This window comes from Xenopus laevis, chromosome 6L (assembly GCF_017654675.1).
Source record: "Xenopus laevis strain J_2021 chromosome 6L, Xenopus_laevis_v10.1, whole genome shotgun sequence".
NCBI classification, from domain to species: Eukaryota; Metazoa; Chordata; class Amphibia; order Anura; family Pipidae; genus Xenopus; species Xenopus laevis.
The window spans coordinates 134,463,282-134,483,384 of NC_054381.1; the positions used below are offsets into that span (position 1 = coordinate 134,463,282).

At 37.9% G+C, this 20,103-nt stretch overlaps 1 protein-coding gene across 5 annotated transcripts in view; it reads left to right on the forward strand.

Moving 5' to 3' along the window:
• The window catches only part of ralyl.L (RALY RNA binding protein like L homeolog), a 387,429-nt gene that overhangs the window by 253,977 nt on the left and 113,349 nt on the right, over positions 1-20,103 (forward strand). The window contains exon 1 of one of the 5 annotated variants that reach the window (XM_041566534.1): positions 12,007-12,227. The exons of 3 other annotated variants lie outside the window; for them this stretch is intronic. In XM_041566534.1, coding sequence (XP_041422468.1) covers positions 12,191-12,227 — 37 coding nt within the window. In that variant the 5' untranslated portion in view covers positions 12,007-12,190. Of the gene's footprint in view, positions 1-12,006; positions 12,228-20,103 lie in introns of those variants that run through there. One more of the 5 variants, XM_041566533.1, reaches the window with a different exon arrangement.

Sequence of the window (20,103 nt, forward strand, 5' to 3'; positions counted from 1 at the left end):
AAGCACTTGTAAACAAGGAGTAGGTGTGTGCATTAACATGAATCACAATCATAAATACGACTGGAAAATGATTGTGGCATGATGAGTTGTTTTCCTTAAATGTTTTTGTAGGAGGCAAATGCCTTCATTTCACACTGTTTGTTTCCATCTGTGAAGTGCAGTGGTGAAACAGCCATGGAACATACAGACATTTTGTTTTCTTAATTCAGTGATAATGCTGTGAATAGTGGAGAGAAGTGTTAGGAAGCTGTTTTAGGAATCAGATACTCCCTGTTTCTCAAGCATCATCAGAAGGTACCACTATTGGAGAACCATAATGACTCGTACACTGAACACCAAAATCACTTCACATGCCTCCCATTGGTCTTTTAAAATTAGGGCAATCAGGGAGCATTGATAAATGTGCTAATTTTTAAAGTTCTGTGAATTCTTTACAATTTCCCCAGCTCAGTTTGTAGTGAATGAACCCAGTAGAATCCAGTAGGCCCTGGTAATCTCTGTACCATGCATGTGCTGTCCAGGACAGTGTAGCGCAGGGGCTCCCAACCTTTTTTACCCGTGAAAAATACTGAAATGTAAACACAAGCAAGCACCTGGGGGTGTCAAATAAGAGCTTTGATTGGCTATTTGGTAGCCCCTATGTGGACCAACAGGCTACAGGAGGATCTCTTTGCTGTAAATTTGTTTTTTTTATGCAACCAAAACTTGCCTCCAAGCCTAGAATTAAAAAAAAAAGCACCTACTTTGAGGCCACTTGCAGCAACATCCAAGGAGTTGGTGAGTAACCTATTGCTTGCAAACCACTGGTTAGGGACCACTAGTATAGAGAATGCCGGGCACCAGAAATGTACGGTAGTGTGGTTCAGAGAAGATACTGTAAGTAACCAGGTCTGTACATTTTTGGAAAAATAGAGGGTAAACAGCTCTACCTTTCCTTGTCCTTTAAACTGAGTGCTACGCAATATGTTGGCGCTATATAAATAGATGTTAATAATGATATTATTAGCTGTATCAGCCATTTGAGCTAAATGTATATAGCATACATTAAGGGCAATGGCAAATGGTGATTCAGGGCATTTAGCCAGGGTCGCTCATCACTCATTTCAGGGGTAATTACTCGAGACTGTCACCAGCATTCTGAGCAACAGTCCCATCACCTGCAAGTGCGCTGAAAGCTCCAGTGATTGCTATTGAAATAAAGGCAATTCCAACTTAATTGTGATCTGCCTGCTGAATTAGAAATCACAAAAGCATCCTGAAGCACTCCATCTTACATAACTCTAAGCTTGGTGTATCGGGTTGCTAACTTTTCTAAAGTTCAATACCAGTAGGGGGCGGGATGAGGACATGAAAGGGGCAGGCCGATGATGCAGAGGGGGGACCTAAGCCATAAGAAGATGGGGCGATGATGTAGTGGGGGCGGGTTAACACAGGAGGGGTTTAGGAAGGGACAAAGAAGGCAAGTTAAACAGAAATTGGAGTGGGTCAAGGGAGGAAATTGGAGTGGGTTATAGGAGGAAATTGGAGTGGGGTAGGGGAGGAAATTGGAGTGGGTCAGGGGAGAGAATTGGAGTGGGTTAGGGGAGGAAATTGGAGTGGGTTAGGGGAGGAAATTGGAGTGGGGTAGGGGAGGAAATTGGAGTGGGGTAGGGGAGGAAATTGGAGTGGGTCAGGGGAGGAAATTGGAGTTGGGTAGGGGAGGAAATTGGAGTGGGCTAGGCTGGTAAAATACAGGCTGGGTGGCAACCCAATCTTTGTATAAATATGAATTATTATTCTATTACCGTTAATTATGAACTATTATCTTTAGAACACAATTACATAGGTGTAACGTTACATAGTAAAATATTTAAAGTGTTTTGCTGTACGGCACTTGGATTCAGAGCTGAGAGCTCTTTCCACTACTCATTGTTAATGGAAGATGCAGATCCATCTTGGGGAGTGCGTAGAGATAAAGTCAGCCATTTAATAAGGCGAGCATTCTTATGAGATTTCAATTAAAATAAGCTGGATTAGTAATGAGATACTTGAACTTTGAGTGTATTGTGAATCATTCTTCATGTTTTTCTGTTGGATGGTGTAAAGCATTGAGTCATTGTTACTTAAAACAAAAGCTTCTCAGTTGCTGCCCTTCAAAATAATGTAAATGAATCGGGATAGAGAGGCTGGTAGTAAAAAAAGGACAAGACATGACTACTGTTTTTTCATTCTTATTTTGGTTTAGAGGCATTTACAGTGCCCCGCTTTTGCCTCCAGTGGCAGCTTTTTATACACTTGCGCCTTCGTGCCCCGCCCCTTCCGTGACATCAGAGTGCGGTGGGTGCAGGTTTATAAATAGGGAAGTGCACTGGGTAAGGATTAGGTGGGGGTGTTGAAGAGCCAGCATTTGGGTCTTGGGGATGAGATTAGTCAGTATCTATTTAACTAGCCCCTTATGGTTGCTCTTTATGGGATGATATATACCCACCCTTTGAATTGAAACATCTTTGTATTGAAAAGTTTTTGACCTTTGATTTGCAGAAGTAAAAAAGACAAAGGCTAAAATTCTGTAGAATTTCTTTCTCCGGGGGGGGGGGGGCTTAATAGTGCTTGGGGAAAGATATTGATTCATGGATAATATAGCATGAACGTGTGCCATTGCATCTCTTAATAGCTTGTCTTTGAGGGTTGTGTAATATAAAATAGCCTTTGTATTACCCTGTATAACCGGGTTGTGTTTTGTTTTCCTGTGGCTCGTATCTGAAACAACAGACATTTTAGCCGTTGACCATATGTGCAGGGTTAAGAACATATCTTGTTTACTTCTGAAGTCTGAGGCATCTTCCATCTTTGTGTTTTTGTCACTTGTAAATGTTAAAAGTCAGGATGTGAAATCAATATACAACTGCTTCTCACCAGGTATCTGCTTTCTGCCTCTCCAGATTTCATCGCTTCTCTGCAAATATTCTGCAATCACCGACAAAACAGTGGGTACAATGTGTAATTGCACCGCAGGATGCCCAAAATTTACTGTAAAGATGCCATGCCTATTTTGAACATGCCCAATCCAAAAGACAAGACTGACATTTTCATTTTACTGTAGAAGCAAAAATCAGTCTTTATAGGAGAACATTTACTATTACAGGTATGGGATCTGTTATCTCAAAACCTGCCATCCAAAAATCTCAGAATTACAAGAAGGCCATCTCCTATAGGCTCCAGTTGAGGGAAACAATTAAATTTTTTAAAAATGACATCCTTTTTCCTGTTTTATTAAAACAGTACATTCTAATTGATGGTAACTGAGATATAATTAACCCTTATTGGAGGCAGAACAGTTCTGATGGGTTTATTAAATGTTCAAATAATAATTTTTGTAGATTTAAGACATGGTGATCCAAATTACAGACAAACCCTTTACTTGAAAAAACCCTGGTCACAAACCTTCTAACATGTCCTACTCCTGTATAAAGAAATCCACTAAACTGTAGCTGATGGTTAAACATTCTTTTAGACAAATTATGAGACCTGTCCAGAATACTTGGGATCTGGGCTTTACCAGGTAGGAGTCGTTATTTAATTGGATCGCCATACCTTAAGTCTACAAAAAATAAATGAAACATTGATGAAACTCATTAGGATTGTTTTGCCACCAATATGGACTGATGCAGCTTAGTTAGGATCAAGTACAAGGTACTGTTTTATTATTACAGAGAAAAAATAAATAATTTAAAAAATCTGAATTATTTGCTTAAAATGGAGTCTATGTGAGATGGCCTGTTTGGCATGTTTGGAAGCAACTTTGTTCTATTTTAGTGTGACCATACATGCGGCTGTATTTGTAAATGAGTGCTTATTTGTGCTCTCAAACAGAGACCAGTGCCACCCCAATTGATACTGTTCATTTTTCAACCATGTTTGCTTGCAGCATTTGTTTTGGGCTGTCTGTGTGCCTATCTTCTTTCATCCAGCTTGGCAAGGGGATCCCTGTGTAATTATTAGATATTGTTGTTTTATATCCCTACAGCCTTGGCCTAGGAGATGTTAAAAGATGAAAATGAAGTGGGGTTAAGGGAGTAGTCATAACTCTTTAGTACCTTTTTAATGCTAGAAGCCGTTGATCACAATTCAACAAGTAACATATAGCTGCCAAGATAGTAATGGGCATTTGCTTAGGATGATTCAGTCAGCACTCAGCAACTTCACAATTCTTTCCAAAATCTGCTTGACCCGTGATCCACTAGCCAACTGCATTATTGAATTCTAATATACGACAAAGTGCTGCTGAAGAATGAAGTTAAAAAGCCTTTTTTATAAACCTATGGCTTTTGATCTGCAACAATTGCAATGGTCACAGATCAAAAGCCATACGTTCTTAATAAAAGCTTTTATCTTCATCTTTCAGCCGTGCTGCGTTCTAAACTAGATATTTACTTAACAGGCACATTATGCAAATACCTTGTTTTACCCCTACAATGCAGCTTTTATTCCATCGTTTTGCGACTATCCTCTGATTTATGCTTGCCACAATTGTGCGTGCATGTTTTTGTGAATTAAACACAACTTGTGGTCCAAATTCTCAGAGTGCTCTGTTTCTTTTGCCACAAGCCTGCTGCGCCTGGTGACACAGTCCACTGTGAAATCCTTGAAGCTACCGTCACATTCAGGTTGGTGATAGCTCCAGGGTTCCTCAGTGTCAACAGAGGCACTTTCTTCTTATATTTATACAAAATGTCCCAGTGAATGTTTAGTCCAACATGGGTTACTATATCGCCTCCAGTACTGCTTGATTAATATAGATTACTATTTTAAGCAAAGATTACTAGTTGCTGACTGATAAAGGTAGACTCATCATATCAAACAGTGGGCCCTGGTGCACATGTCCCAGCTACAGGAGAATTCAACAACCAATTTAATTGGATAAATCAGACTGGAACAAACTGGACCGCAGCAGGGCCGGATTTCAGCGGCGGGTGCCCCTAGGCTGCAAGGTCCTAGTGCTGGTCCTACCACCACCCCACCTCTCTAGCGAGCGCAGGGGGGGCATGTCATCCCTAACAACTTGCTGCCCTAGGCCTAGGTCTTTGTAGCCTCAACACAAATCTGGAACTGGACCTCAGTCAATATTGCTGTTTAAGTGTTTATTGAAAGTTCCATCACCCTGCCATAGTGCAATAATAGCCTGATATGTTACTAGTCATGGACTAAATACAGCAGCATATGTACTGTAAGCATCTGACTATATTCCACTGCTAGGTAGTCCACTGCTTCTTATCTGTATACCATTCTTCTAGATTAATGTTCATCTGATTCAGAATTGCTTTACTGTATCTTGCATGTGAAAGTAGGGAGGGTGTGTGTATGGATGCTGGATTTTCATTTGGAGGGGTTGAACTTGATGGACTTTGTCTTTTTTCAACACAAATTAACAATGTAACTATGTAACTATGTCTAACTAATGTAGGAAATTCATCTTGATGGTTGATGAGCATGTTTTAACCACAAATGTTCTTATCATTGATGTCTTTCCTCTAGATTAGTGAGTGATCCCCCAACCAGTGGCTCATGAGGAACATGTTGCTCACAACCCCTTGACTGTTGCTCCCATTGGCCTCAAAGCAGGTGCTTATTTTTGAATTTCAGGCTTGTACTGCCAAACAGAGTCTCCTGCAGGCTGCCAGTCCACATATGGGCTACCAAATAGCCAATCACAGCACCACCCAGGAACATTTTTCATGCTTGTATTGCCCTCCAAATAGCTTTATATTTGAATTTACAAAAGATTGGGGAGCCCCGCTCTAGACTTCCAAAATGCCACCAAGCTGAGCTGTCTTCTCTGCATAGCCATAAGCATGGCGCTTGTTAATTGCTAAATTTATCATAAAAAATCACCTTGTGTTTCCATTATTTTGTCAATGGCATGCACATACATTATAGGAAATATAAAGAAACTCTTATAACGCAGAAATATTATGTGTGTTGCTTTTTCAAAGTAAAGAACCGTAACAAATAGGTACAGAATCCTCTGTTTAATTATTAGCTGGATTTCTCTTGCGGAGAATTTGTATATGAAGAGTGTTTCCGCGACACACTGCAATATATGGTAATGGATGCTGAAAAGCAGTGATGCCTCATGAATTTAAGAGTATTGTTAATGTGTGAATAATTTTAGAGCAGGTGCCGGTGTACATGTATTGCACCTAAATTAATAGAGTCATCATCATCAGATGTGCAGTGAGTCCGTCATCTGGAAATGGAATCAGATATGGGAAGTGAATATGTTCTAATATTTTTATATGTTACTGCTGGAAGAGCCATTAAGGGGCGTGATTTTATCCGCAATAAAGTAAATGTTGCATTTTACTGTACGTCGTTCAGAGGACATTTGCAGCTATTTGCTTAATGACACAGGGATGCAGCAGGACATGTACTAAGAATTCAGATTTTTCTTGCTCTTTCTAGATAATTCATGATTGTACATTCATTACTAAGCACATGTACAGTATTAGGTTAAGTGCATATAAAAGGACAGACACTTCATATATCTGAATTCTAGTGTTGCTATTAGTGATGGGCTAATATGTCCCGTTTCGCTTTGCCTAAAAATTCACGGAACGCGAATTTTAACACCTGCGTCATTTTGGACGCCTGCATTAAAGTCAATCTGTGTCTAAATAATTTTGATGCTGCAAATTTTCACTGCAGTTTCACAAATTTATTCGCCAGGGTGAAACGCGGAGCGCAAATTTATTCACCCATCACTAGTTGCTATATATCCTTTATATTTTATTCAGGCAGAGAAAAAAAGATTCTGTTCTCTGGGTGGGATTTCTATGCTGCCCTAGGCCACTTTTGTTGTGATGTACCTATACCCTCAAATTGGTGCACTGACCCATGGCTTCAACTCCCACAACATCCTATTTAAAAAAAAGTTCTTGGGTTGGGTGGGAGACAGCATGGGATGCTGTCTGTCAGATCATTTTGGGGCCATAGGTTACTTTAGGTGCTGGTTTCTGGCTGTTATGTATAAAGCATATAAAGAAATGATAGTCATATATTATAAACCATTGATGGCTGATCAGTGTGCTTTTGTTAATTTAAAGTAATAAGAGCTGACAGTAACTTCTATACAATTTTCAAATGTGGGCGTGGAGTAGACAGGTAGGAGGGCAGTTGGGGCTTACAGTGTGCTAGGCCCCTCCGAAGATTTTTTTTTTGCATAGTTAGTTACGCCACTGCAAGAATCTTTGAGATATTGATCGGTTGAAAGTAGGGATGCACCGAATCCAGGATTCGGTTCAGGTTTTGGCCTTTTTCAGCAGGTTTCGGATTCGGCCAAATCCTTCTGCCCGGCCGAACCGAATCCAAATCCAAATTTGCATATGCAAAATAGGGGCGAGGAGGGAAATCATGTGACTTTTTGTCACAAAACAAGGAAGTAAAAAAAGTTTCCCCCTTCCCACCCCTAATTTGCATATGCAAATTAGTATTCGGATTCGGTTCAGTATTCGGCCAAATCTTTCGCGAAGGATTCGGCAGTTCGGCTAAATCCAAAATAGTGGATTCAGTGCATCCCTAGTTGAAAGTCCCACTGGCTGAAAACTGCAATCAGTCTGTGGTTCACGATCCGAGACCGATCCACTACTTGGATCAGATCCACTACTTGGCCAAATGTACATGTCAGCATAACCACTAAAGGTGACCATACACGTAGAGATCTGCTCATTTGGCGATTTCACCAAAAGAGCTGATCTCTCCCCAATATGCCCTCGTTGAGGTGGGCGATATCGGGCTGATCCGATCATGGGCCCTAGGACCCAACAATCGGATCATAATGTAGCCAATACAATTACGGGACAGATGCGGCTGCGATCCAATGGGATTTTTAGTCCTGCCTGATCAACATCTGGCCAACTTATTGGCTTCACACACGGGCAAATAAGCTTTTATCGGCCCATGTATGGCCATCTTAAGAAGTAATCAGATGTTTGTTTTTTTTGTGAAAAAACATGTACTTGAGCAGTTATAAACAATGATACTGTATTAGATCTGTGCGAAGGTGGTTCATACATTGGTTATGAGGTCATGTAAATTTTCCCAATTTAACATGGATACTTGTGCTAAATCAGTGCTGGTTTTACTCCGGGGTTAGTTTGTAAAAGAAAGAATGAGAACTGAACAGTGAAATAGAAGCATATTCTTCACAAGTACAATTATTTTAGAACACAATCTGGCAGATTTATGTTTCTGAATATGGAAAACACCTTTCTGTTACCAAATTTACTACAAAAGATGTTTTTCTGAAATCCCCATTTTATGAATTCCCCTCAATATTGTATATGCACTTGGTACAGGTGTATGTATTCTGGGCTATATGTTTGTGAAGATTCTCATTCATCCAGGTCATGGTATATCTGTAGAAATAAGTCAAATCAACTGGACTTGCTGTGTTTTTTCCTTGAAGACGTTTCACCAGTCATCCAGCTGGTCATTCTAAATTGAGCAAGCCAGTTAAATGACTGGTGAAACGTCTTCAAGAAAAACAAAGCAAGTCCAGTTGATTTGATTTCTACAGATGTATTCTGGGCTGTTTTAAATCCTAAAAAACAATAGGGCTCTTTTATAAGTGCAAGCAAGTGCAGAGGGGTTTTCTTGTGTTTATAGATTATTGAACCTCTATTGGGTGATGAGATGTGATGTGCATGAAGCAATCGACTTTGTCTACAGGTGCTGCTCTCTGCATGAAGCATCGGATTTTTAATCAACTCTCTTGCACTTGCCCCCTGGGGTTGGAAATAGGGATGCATCGAATGCACAATTTTAGGATTGGGCGGAATCTCGAACCCTAATTTTCATATGTAAATTAGGGGGAAGTGGGAAAGAGAACTGAGAACCACATGCATAGTGTGTGGTTAAGAAATTTTTGAATTCCATGTTTGTGTGCCAAAAAGTCGCGCATTTTTTTTGGTAAAAAAATATATACCATAATTCTAGTCTTTAATGTCTTATACATGCACCCTCATTTACAGTATTGTAAATACTCCTGTTTTTGTTGTGCTAGTGGCCATTGCTCCTGTGATTTACTTGCTTTTGGGCATGTGAATCTTGTACCACACGTCAATTTAGGCAATCAATTAGTAATTTTCCCTTTAATCAGGCTTGTGGCACTTACATCTGCCGGTACTTTACAACCCAAGCTTGTTTTACTCAACTAAACATTTGATTTTTTTTTTACATTTTAAATTGATTTCTCATTCATTGCTGCCTTACTGCTCAGCATTTTGCGCTGGGGACATTTAGCTCAATAGTCTTGCCAGTAAAGCATAACGGCTGACCAAGTACTCATTAGTCCATTTATTATTAACTGATAATATGATCGGGCACAGTGCCCAGCACTCCTATAAGGTTAACCACAGCTGACCTTATCACATTATTGTAACAAAATTTTAAATTTGACAAATACCCCAATTGCAGAGACCCTTAAAACTGTTCTCAGACCTCATCACTAGTAGTATGTTCTATGGAAATCCACACTGGAGTATTAAGGATTAATAAGTAACACTTTTGGATCTGCCAGACTTACTAGTTCTATTATAATTATTATGCTGGTTTGAGGACATCGTTTAAGGGGTGATCCACCTTTAAGTTAACTTTCAGTATGTTATAAAATTCTATTCAAAGCAACTTTTCAATTGGTGTTCATTATTTGTTATTTTATAGTTTTTTTAATGATTTGCCTTTTTCTTCTGACTTTTTTCCAGCTTTCACTGACCCAATATAAAAAACAAATGCTCTGTAAGGCTACACATGTACTGTTATTGCTACTTTTTATTACTCATCTTTCTAAGCAGGCCCTTTCCTTTTCATCGTTTTCCAGTCTCTTGTTCAGATCATTGTGGGGTTGCTAGGGTAATTTGGACCATAGCAACTAGCTTGCTGAAATTGAAAACCTAGAGAGCGGCTGAATAAAGGTGCACCATCCCTTTAAGCTCAAGATAGAAGCATACTTCTGTTTTTAGTGAAGAAGAACATGGTCAACCAATGCCTGTGCCCTTCTTTCTTCCCCAATAACTTACACCAATACAAAGAATCTGGGTGGAAAGGCAGCAGCTTAGTTTATTAAGCATTTAATATGAATAACAATCCTATAAACACACAAATTAATAATCATCCATAATAATTTTCTTAACCAATACATAAACACATAAATAAACCATTGCTGGCTGCATTTAACCACAACAATATAATATCCTACCTTAATTTTCGAACCTTAGGCTAGTTCCCAACACCCCACATACTGTGGCACCTAAACGGGCCTAGCCCCCCAAGGCCTATCTCCGACTTGTACTACCTCCTTCAGTTTTCTTTGCTTTTTTTGGCTGCCTATAGTGCAGCCCACCACGCCTCCATATTGCTGCAACTACATAACCCTCACTGTGCCAACATCCCTTTCTGTTTCCCATAGGAGCTGTCTCCAACCTTTAGGTAAAATGTCTGCCCCCTTACTTTAGCCCCACCTTAATATAGCCTCTGTTGCCCGTCCTTCCCTTGTCTTGACTCGGAACTACAATCCCCATAATTCAACACCCTCCCCATAGAGCCCTATTCGTATCATAGTCATGTCCACTCCACTTTTCAGGTGCCCCTTTATAATCTATGGTGGGGGGGTCTGACAGTTAGGCACCCCCTAGTGCTTTTCACTTTCCTTGTACATTAAAACAGCAGCCGTTTTGCAGTTTTGTTTAATTGATTTCATTCATTTCAATGATAACTTTAAATTTACCTTTAGGGCAGACACGTGGTCAGATTCGAGGAGTTTAGTCGCACCGGCGACAAACCTCTTCTTCTTCGGGGTGACTAATCTCCCCGAACTACCTTCCCTGCCTTCCCACCAACTAAAATGTAAATCAGCGGCGGAATGGCACTCGGAGCACTTTGTTTTCAGAAATCGCCCAAGGACAAATCTTCTCTTCATGGGGGAAACTAATCCCCCTGAACTGCCTTCCCCTGCCTTCCCACCAACTAGAATGTAAATCACCGACGGGATGGCACTCGGAGCGATTCCGCTTCCGAAGTCGTCCAAGGTCTGACGCGTTTCGTAACAACGTGCTTCAGAGTGCCATCCTGCCGGTGATTTGCATTCTAGCCGGCGGGAAGGCGAAGACAGTTCGGGGAGAGAGAGAAGAGAAGAGAAGTTTTGTCGCTGGGCAACTAATCTCCTGAAATCTGACCTTGTTTCTCTGCCCTTTACATTATTTACATTACCATTTACAATTTACATTAACATACAGTTAAATAATGTTTAAGAACCATCATATTCTGTTATCCACAATACTCATTCTGTAGCTGTAACAGGAACAATGTATTTCTCTTGCAGTTCACACGTTCATAAACCTGCATAATGAAACTAGCTGCTCCCCAAATTGTGCGTATTGTTAAAACTGCAGGTGATTGAATCCATGTTTGCGCCGGTGCCTTGCCAATCTAAAGCAATCGATACAACTGACGCCAGCCTTTATCCGAAATTCCACTTAAAATCTGTATTGCTGAAGATAAAATGATCTTTTGTGCAATTTTCTAACCCATGCAGAACTGCCATCCAATTGCAGAGAAATATACCAACGGCTAATCCGCACTTGTCTTTTCTCTAAAAGCCTGCTCATCCAAAGTAATGATAGATCCTCATAAGTATCATTATTTTTATATAGTTGAAAGGGAGACAAATGCCAATTTATATTCATTATTTTTCTGCTACTCCTTTCAAGTGCTCAGCACCCAGATATAGCTTTAATGGATGACGATACAATCTGCTACATAATTAGTTAAAACCAAGTAATAGCCATAGGCTTGAAATAGCCCAAATAAACTGTGAAGCATATTTTGTAGTCGTGCAGATTGTGTACAATGTAAAAGAGCACTGGCATCCTGTAACAATGTATTCAGATCAGCAACATGGGTTAGACAGGAATTAGAATAATAAAAGCCAGTGACAGTATGAGTATGCAGTGCATTATTCTGCATCTCCCCTCTATTTTGCTCGAATGGTTTCAACCATGCTCACAGTGTGAAATTGCTGGTTAGCTTCCATCAGTACAGAGCCAAGTGCCTGACTGCAAAGCAAAAGCCCAATCTCCTTCCTTTTGTGCTCCTGCTAAGCAACGAAATAAAAAAAAAAAAGAATTACTTCTTGAAACGTCGAATCTTTTCCAGAATGACCATGTACAAGAGCAAACGCAGAAATCAACGATGTAAGTACATTTTCCATTTGCCTCTTTGTAGATAGAGAATTCTCTATTTTGCTATAAAATAAAGCGTGAATCTATAAATGACATTCATCTGGCAAGAAATCCTTGATGAGGTTTTTGTGCAGTCAACATAAAGAGCGAGGGATGATCTATTAGGAGATATAGTTCCCTGTGTTACTATGGAAACTCTCTTTTTTTTTTTAAAGGGCAGCTTTATAGAATCCCCAGCACAAAATATTGAAAATTTTAAGTTATGCTCGTGGTGTTTCTTCTTTTCGTCTTCAAAGAAACTGAAAATGTGTCGCCGATTTCCTGCAGATAGACGGCAAACTTTGTACTTTTCATTTTAATGCTTTTTTGTCCTTTTCTTTAATTTTTTTAAGGAAGAGATGAAGTGGTGTAGGTTGTATCTTTTATAACCTTTATGTATATATAATAATAACAATACTCAAGTTCTCTTCTACTCCTGAAACTGCATATTTCCTATTGACTAGGTATGTGCATGGTGTTACTCTGGGTTTGGGGTTGAATCATTTCATTTCCATGTTATTTATGGAAATTGCTGTATCTATATCTTTTACAGTTTATTGCACAGAGGCGTAGGAAGGCAGCATAGATGTCCATGAACCTGATTTTAATCTAACCGTTATGTAATATGTACTGTGATAAAGAAGCTGCTGGACCTTTAACATTAAGCTTTTGTCTGTCTCTGGAGTCACTTTAAACTCTGTTTGTAAGCTTAATATTTATATGTGTGTTTGTGCATGTGTATGCATGATTTTACTCCAATATCTTGTGAATGTATTTGCCCAACTACTGGGTCTATAATTTGGGAATAATATGAGTGAGAGAGTATCATGCAATCAGTCCATGTTTATCAAACAAAGTGCTACTGAAATGCTTGGGCTCCAATGATTCATCTCATTATCCACTGTATAGGGTATTTATAAATATGTTCTCATATGAGTTCTGTTCTTGACATTACATGCTATGATGACATACTGTATTCATATACAGATATAGGATCCGTTATCTGGAATCCTGTTATCCAGAAAGCTTCGAATTATGGAACGGCTGTCTCCTGTAGACTCCTAATTCATCCTAATTATAAGCAAAACAACTACTGGATTTATATAATGTTTAAATGATTTTCTAGTAGACAAAGTATGAAGATCCCTACAGAAAGATCCATTACCCGGAAAACCCCAATTCCAGGGTATTCTGGATTACAGGTCCCATACCTGTATTATTATACATAAAGAATGGAAAACCCATATTCAAAATGGATTTTTGACATTCCCAATATTATTTGCGATAGCTTTTAGGAACAGACTGAAGCAAGATAAAATATCATACGAAACCATGGTTTCTAGGGATGCTCCAAAACCATAATTTTTTAATATGTCCAAATGCTTCAGATTTGGCTGAATACTGAACCAAACCCAAACCAGACTCCAAAACAGTTCCCATACCTGATTATTATACATATAGAATGGAAAACCCATATTCAAAATGGAATTTTTTACATTTTCAAAATAATAGTTGTGATACCATTTAGGAACAGACTGAAGCAAGAAACAATTTCTAGGGATGCTCCAAATCCATAATTTTTGAATATATCCAAATTCTCCAGATTTGGCTGAATAGTGAACCAAATCCAAACCAGACTCACCAGAAAAAAATAAAAACCACCATTTCTTTCTTATAGTTTGGAGGGATGTCCTAACATAAACATTGATGAACTTCCTCTATTAAAATATATTTTATTGAACCAAAGGCAAAAGAATTATATTGCACTGGTTATTGTGCATCTATTCTAAGCTTTTCCATTTTGAAAATGTTGGTAAAAGATCTGCAATTATTTCAGAATCAAGAACTTTGGTCATCAAAACATTTATTGTGCCAAAAAACCTTAACATTAAAATGTATTCTGTGGTGTTCAGCATTCTACCTGTTATTCCTCTGTGTATAAGGTTTTTTTCTGGTTGGTTGATCCCTTTTAGAAAGATGAGAACACACTGGAGGTTCTTGGAAATTCAATTGCTCTACTATACTATGTTCCATTAGTAGAGATCTGTTAAGCAGAAGATCCCTTCACACTACACTTATTTTGTCTTTTTAGAGAAAGAGTTTCTGCTCATTGCGCTACATTTAGGTAATAAGGCCAGGGCAAGTCTCATCTCCAACAAGCCTGTTTAGATACACTGAAGTGGGACCTGGTTGGGTTTAGTAAAAACATTGTAAAAACATTACTACTGCCACCACCACCATGATGTGTGTGCACTGTTTGGCTTTAAAAGCTATGTAGATTTGTAACTATACAGGTATGGAACCTATAATGCAGAATGCTTGGGACCTGGGGTTTTCCGGATAAGGGATATTTCCGTAATTTGGATCTCAATACATTGTCTGCTTAAAAATAATTTAAACATTAAATAAACCCAATAGGATTGTTTTGCTTTCAATAAGGATTAATTATATCTTAGTTTGGATCAATTACAAGGTACTGTTTTATTATCACAAAGAAAAAGGAAGGCAATTTTGAAAATCTGAATTATTGGATTAAATTGAGTCTATGGGAGATGGCCTTCCCATAATTCAGAGCATTCTGGATAATGGGTTTGCGCTAAATGGATCCCATACCTGTATTATCAATCTGCAAAAGAGCTAAAGAATATTGTCTTTTGTGCACAGCCACACAACTTCAATATTAAAATGACAACTCACATTTTGGGGCATATTTATTTATAGAGGCCACCACAGTTCACCAGAGGTACATTTTACAGATCTTTTTTTAAATGCATAGTCAATTATACGGTGCATACAGGAGCTAACACTTGTCCCATCCTTTGATAAATCCTTGAAAATCCTCTACAAGTGAATAAAGCATTGAGGAGTTCATATGCGATAAACTGTATAGGATGAGATGTGACATTTCTCAACAGTATCACGGTATCCAGGATCTTTTGGCTCCAATGTCAGAGAAATTAATATTGAAATAAGAACGTAAAAATGTATAGGTATGGCACCTGTTATCCAGAATGCTCGGAAACTTCAGTTTTCTGGATTAGGGGTCTTTCCATAATTTGGATCTCTATACGTTGACTTCTAAAAAATTATGTACATATTAAATAAACGCAATAGGCTGGTTTTGCCTCCACATGTATATAAAAGTGGATCAGCGCCTCAGGCAACGGAGAAAAACTAACAGAAAAATGAAGCAAAATATAGTGTAGTATTTTCAAAAAAGATTCATGTAAACACCACGCCTCCAATAAGAATTAGTTATTTCTTAGTTTGGATCAGGTACAAAATACTGTTTTATTATTACAGAGAAAAAGGAAATAATGCTTTAAAAAATTCGAATTATTTAATTAAAAGAGTCTATGGGAGATGGACTTCCTGTAATTTGGAGCTTTCTGGATAGCAGGTTTCTGGATATGAGATGCCATTCCTGTATTATTAAAGTGGAATTTTACTTAGTGATGATAGCGGCTGTAACAAGACTATTTTTATAAAGCTTTTCTTGCTCTATAAAATGATATAGGATCATAGGTGAGAGGACAAACAAGCATTGCACTAATTTTTTTGACAACCCAGCTACCAGAAGCCACTTTAGCTTGTGTCTGTTTATTCTGACAAGAAACTAAACCACAACCTCTGTTTATGTGCATGGTATCTTGGACAGAACAAACTTTGTCGATGTTTTACTAAACATTTAGGGGCAGATTTATCAAGGGTCGAATTTCGAAGTCAAAAATACTTCGAAATTCGACCATCGAATTTAAATACTTCGATTTCGAATATTGAAGTCAAAGTTTTTTTTCTGCGAATTTGGGTATCCTGCGGTCGAATTAAAATCGTTCGAATGATTCGAAGGATTTAATCGATCGATCGATCGAGCGATTTTTCTTCGACTTCAAAAAACTTTAAAAAATGCTCTAGAAGGTCCCTATACGCTGACATAGCACTTCGGCAGGTTTAATTTGGCGAAGTATTGAAGTCAAAGTTTTTTTTATCGAATATCGAAGTCAAAGTCGTAGTATCCTATTCGATGGTCGAATTATCCAAAAAATTACTTCGAATTTTTTTACTTCGAAAATTCCCTCTAATTCACTTAGATAAATCTGCCCCTTATAGAAGAATAAGGATTGTATTAGTTAGACAGAATGTATCGTTTTTGAGAAGTCTTTAATATAAATATACATTGGTTTAAGGAATGCAATGCCTCCCCCCAATCAAAAAATAAATCACAATATTGTTCATTTGTAAGTCGGAGGCCAATATACTGTGTATAATATATTATATTCATCATTATATACATTGCACAGAAAGCACCTTGTATATTTGTTATGAGATGGTCGTTTTGTAAGTCATCATTTGTTCAAGGCATCCTTCAGCCACTGTTGGGGTCCCCTGCAACTGAATCCGGGTGCCTGCACACTTCTGAAAACTTTATCATGGCTCCAGCATTCCCCAAGGGGGTGCAAGGCCAGGGCCATTAGCTGCACCAAAGGTCATTATGCCACTGACCTCCTCAGACAAAAAGAAGGTGGGAGTTCTATGAAAATCTTGTTGTATAAGCCATTCATTTAGAGTACCAAGAAGCTTACATTTCATTTGATTACTTCTGATCTTGCCCATTCCCACACCTTGGGGCAAATTTACTTATGGTCGAATATCGAGGGTTAATTAACCCTCGATATTCGACTGCCGAATTGAAATCCTTCGACTTCGAATATCGAAGTCGAAGGATTTACCGCAATTCGTTTAATCCATCGATCGAACAATTTTTCTTCAACCTAAAAAAGCTAACAAAGCCTATGGGGACCTTCCCCATAGGCTAACATTGACTTCGGTAGGTTTTAGGTGGCAAACTAGGGGGTCGAAGTTTTTTTTTAAAGAGACAGTACTTCGACTATTGAATGGTCGAATAGTCGAACGATTTTTAGTACGAATCGTTCGATTCGAAGTCGAAGTAGCCCATTCTTCTATTCCTTCACTCGAGCTATGTAAATGGGCCCCCTGATGTCTCAACCCTGTCTCCTTTTAGATTGTAAGCTCTTTTGGGCAGGGCCCTCTTCACCTCTTGTATTCGTTATTGGTTGCTATGTATGAAATTCTGTATTGTATTGTACATCGCTGCAAAATATGTTGGAGCTTTGTAAATACATGTTAATAATAATAATAATAATATCTACAATAACAAGCACATTTTCACTAGAATTGACCCTTGAAATTTGATTTTAAGTCTATTTAAAAACAGATTATACCCTAACTGGACTGCGATTGGGCCCCAAGCAATTGTTCTGGGCTTCCCAAAGGTGCAGCCCCATTAATTAAAATATACAAATAAAAAGAATACAGATAAGACTAAAAAATAAGTTTTACAAGCATATAATTTGCCCACTTTCACCTCATGCCATCATCGGTGCCAAATGCAATAAGAAAATGGCGCACCACAACTTGTTAGTTATTTGGTACAAGCTTCTGTATTGTTGCATTGTGTAGATACTACTCAGAGGGTGCCCATTATTACCTGGAAAAAGCTTAATTATGGCTTAAAAACCGTGGCGATTTGGGACTGAATTTGGCACACTTGTTTGTAAATGAGTCCTTGCCTAGTGGAACAAAACAAAACACAATGATATGTAAATGACTTGTTTCTCTCTGGGTGTGAATAAGTCAAACTGTTGACTGCAGTTGTTGTTACAGGGTCTATTGAAATAGCATGCCACATGTCACGTATCACAAATAAATGTATACTCTCCCTAGAACTTACTGCACAGCAACAAATACATCATTTTCAGTTAGCATAACATTCCCCGTCTCCATAACTCATTTCAGAAAGGCTTAAATATTTTCATAATGAAGGTGACTAAGCTAAGGTTAAATAATGCCGCTCTGTAAAAGAATATTGAAACTTTATAATTGGCAGTATAATGCTGTAAGTTAATTACATCAGTGTTTTATGTTTCCTTGCAAGGTGCATTTCCATGATTATTTCACACGTCCATTTTATTTGCTTTTGTAGATGTTTTACTATATGAGAACCAGACGGATCATTTTCTAAAGAAAAGCCTCTGTTCAGTGATGGCCTGATATATTGATATTGTGTGTGAGCCAATCTATAGGGCAAGTTACAAGTTTATGTTTTGTTTATAGTCAAGCACAGGTTATGGGACCTGTTATCGGGGATGCTTAGGACCTGGGCTTTTCCAGATAAGGGGTCCTTCCATTATTTGAAGTCACCATACCATAAATCTAATAAAAATTAATTAAAGCCAATATGATTGTTTTGCCTCCAATAAGGAATTAAAGAAACAATTAAATCTGCCTTATTGTAACTACAGTATAAGATTGATATATTTTTCACTTGTATTATAACTTCTCATAGTTTCTTCTCGTAGTTTATCATCATTTAGCAGGGGAGCTCCGCAAAGATCTCTATTATCAGTGAAAATGGTACTTTGAGTACTATACCATTTTATATATATATATATATATATATATATATATATATATATATATATATATATATATATATATATAAAATGGTACTTTGAGTACTATACCATTTTATATATATATATATATATATATGTATATATATATACATATATATATATATATATATAAAATGGTATAGTACTCAAAGTACCATTTTCACTGATAATAGAGATCTTTGCGGAGCTCTCCCTGCTAAATAATGATAAACTACATATATATATATGTGTGTGTGTGTATATATATATATATATATATATATATATATATATATATATATATATATATATGTGTGTGTATATTTAATAAAAGCTATAAGCTGACGTTTCGGCCTCTCCGAGGCCTTTCTCAAAGCATAAAGCATAAAAATACACAGTGGAATATGCCTTATACTAACACACTGGCGGGAAATAGCTTAGATAATAATGACGTGTAACCCTCATCAGGTGTGAATATTACTTAAGCTGCGTCTATCACAGCATCAATTAACATTATACCTGCATATCTATGATGCTCGTCAGTTTTTAAACATAAAACAACTACACAACTCCAAAAGAACATATACTATATAAAATAAACATTACTATAATAAAATAACAAATAGAAACTGACACTGTTCTGATTGTAACATATACTTACTCCTATCTTATCTAAATCAGATCATTAGTGATGGGCGAATTTGCGGCGAATTGCTGCGATTCGCCGCCCGCAAATAAATTAGCGAAACCGCCACGAAAATTGGCTGGCGTCAAAAAAATTTTTTCCGGCGAAACGCACCAATTTCGCCCATCAGTAAAGATCATCACTTGTTATAACATCTGTCAAAATGTATCAAACTTGAGAATGGCTCAAAGTGTATACTAGTTGGTCATTGGATCGGTTTCTATCAATAATAATCTAATCCTGTATTACGGGGCAAGTATTTATCCGCACACCAATATATCAACATCAAAAAACTAGTTTGTTCCTCTGACTTAATTAACATCTTAAACTTGCTAAAATGAAAAGCCCAGTTACTGAGACCACCCCATAAGTGAGGAGTGTTATTAGAAGCTTTAAAACCCTTAAAAACTTCAACCTCATTGGCGGCTTATAGTCGCTGGGGTGGATAGACGGGTTTTGTAACCCACACTTATTATTGGAAACTCATATAGGCTGCAATATTGAGTGATGTTCAACTAAACTACCCTGCTAATTCAATCTCTAAAGGAAGTGGTTATTCCAATGCAAATAGTTGTTTTAGTGGAACTAAGAAAAGCCCTCCCTTCAGATTCACACAGTTCATTTACTCTGATGTAGACAAGACAATCAATGATTTAAGCTGTTCACCCCGTGTAATCATAAATGTAGCATTATATTTAACAAAAACCTT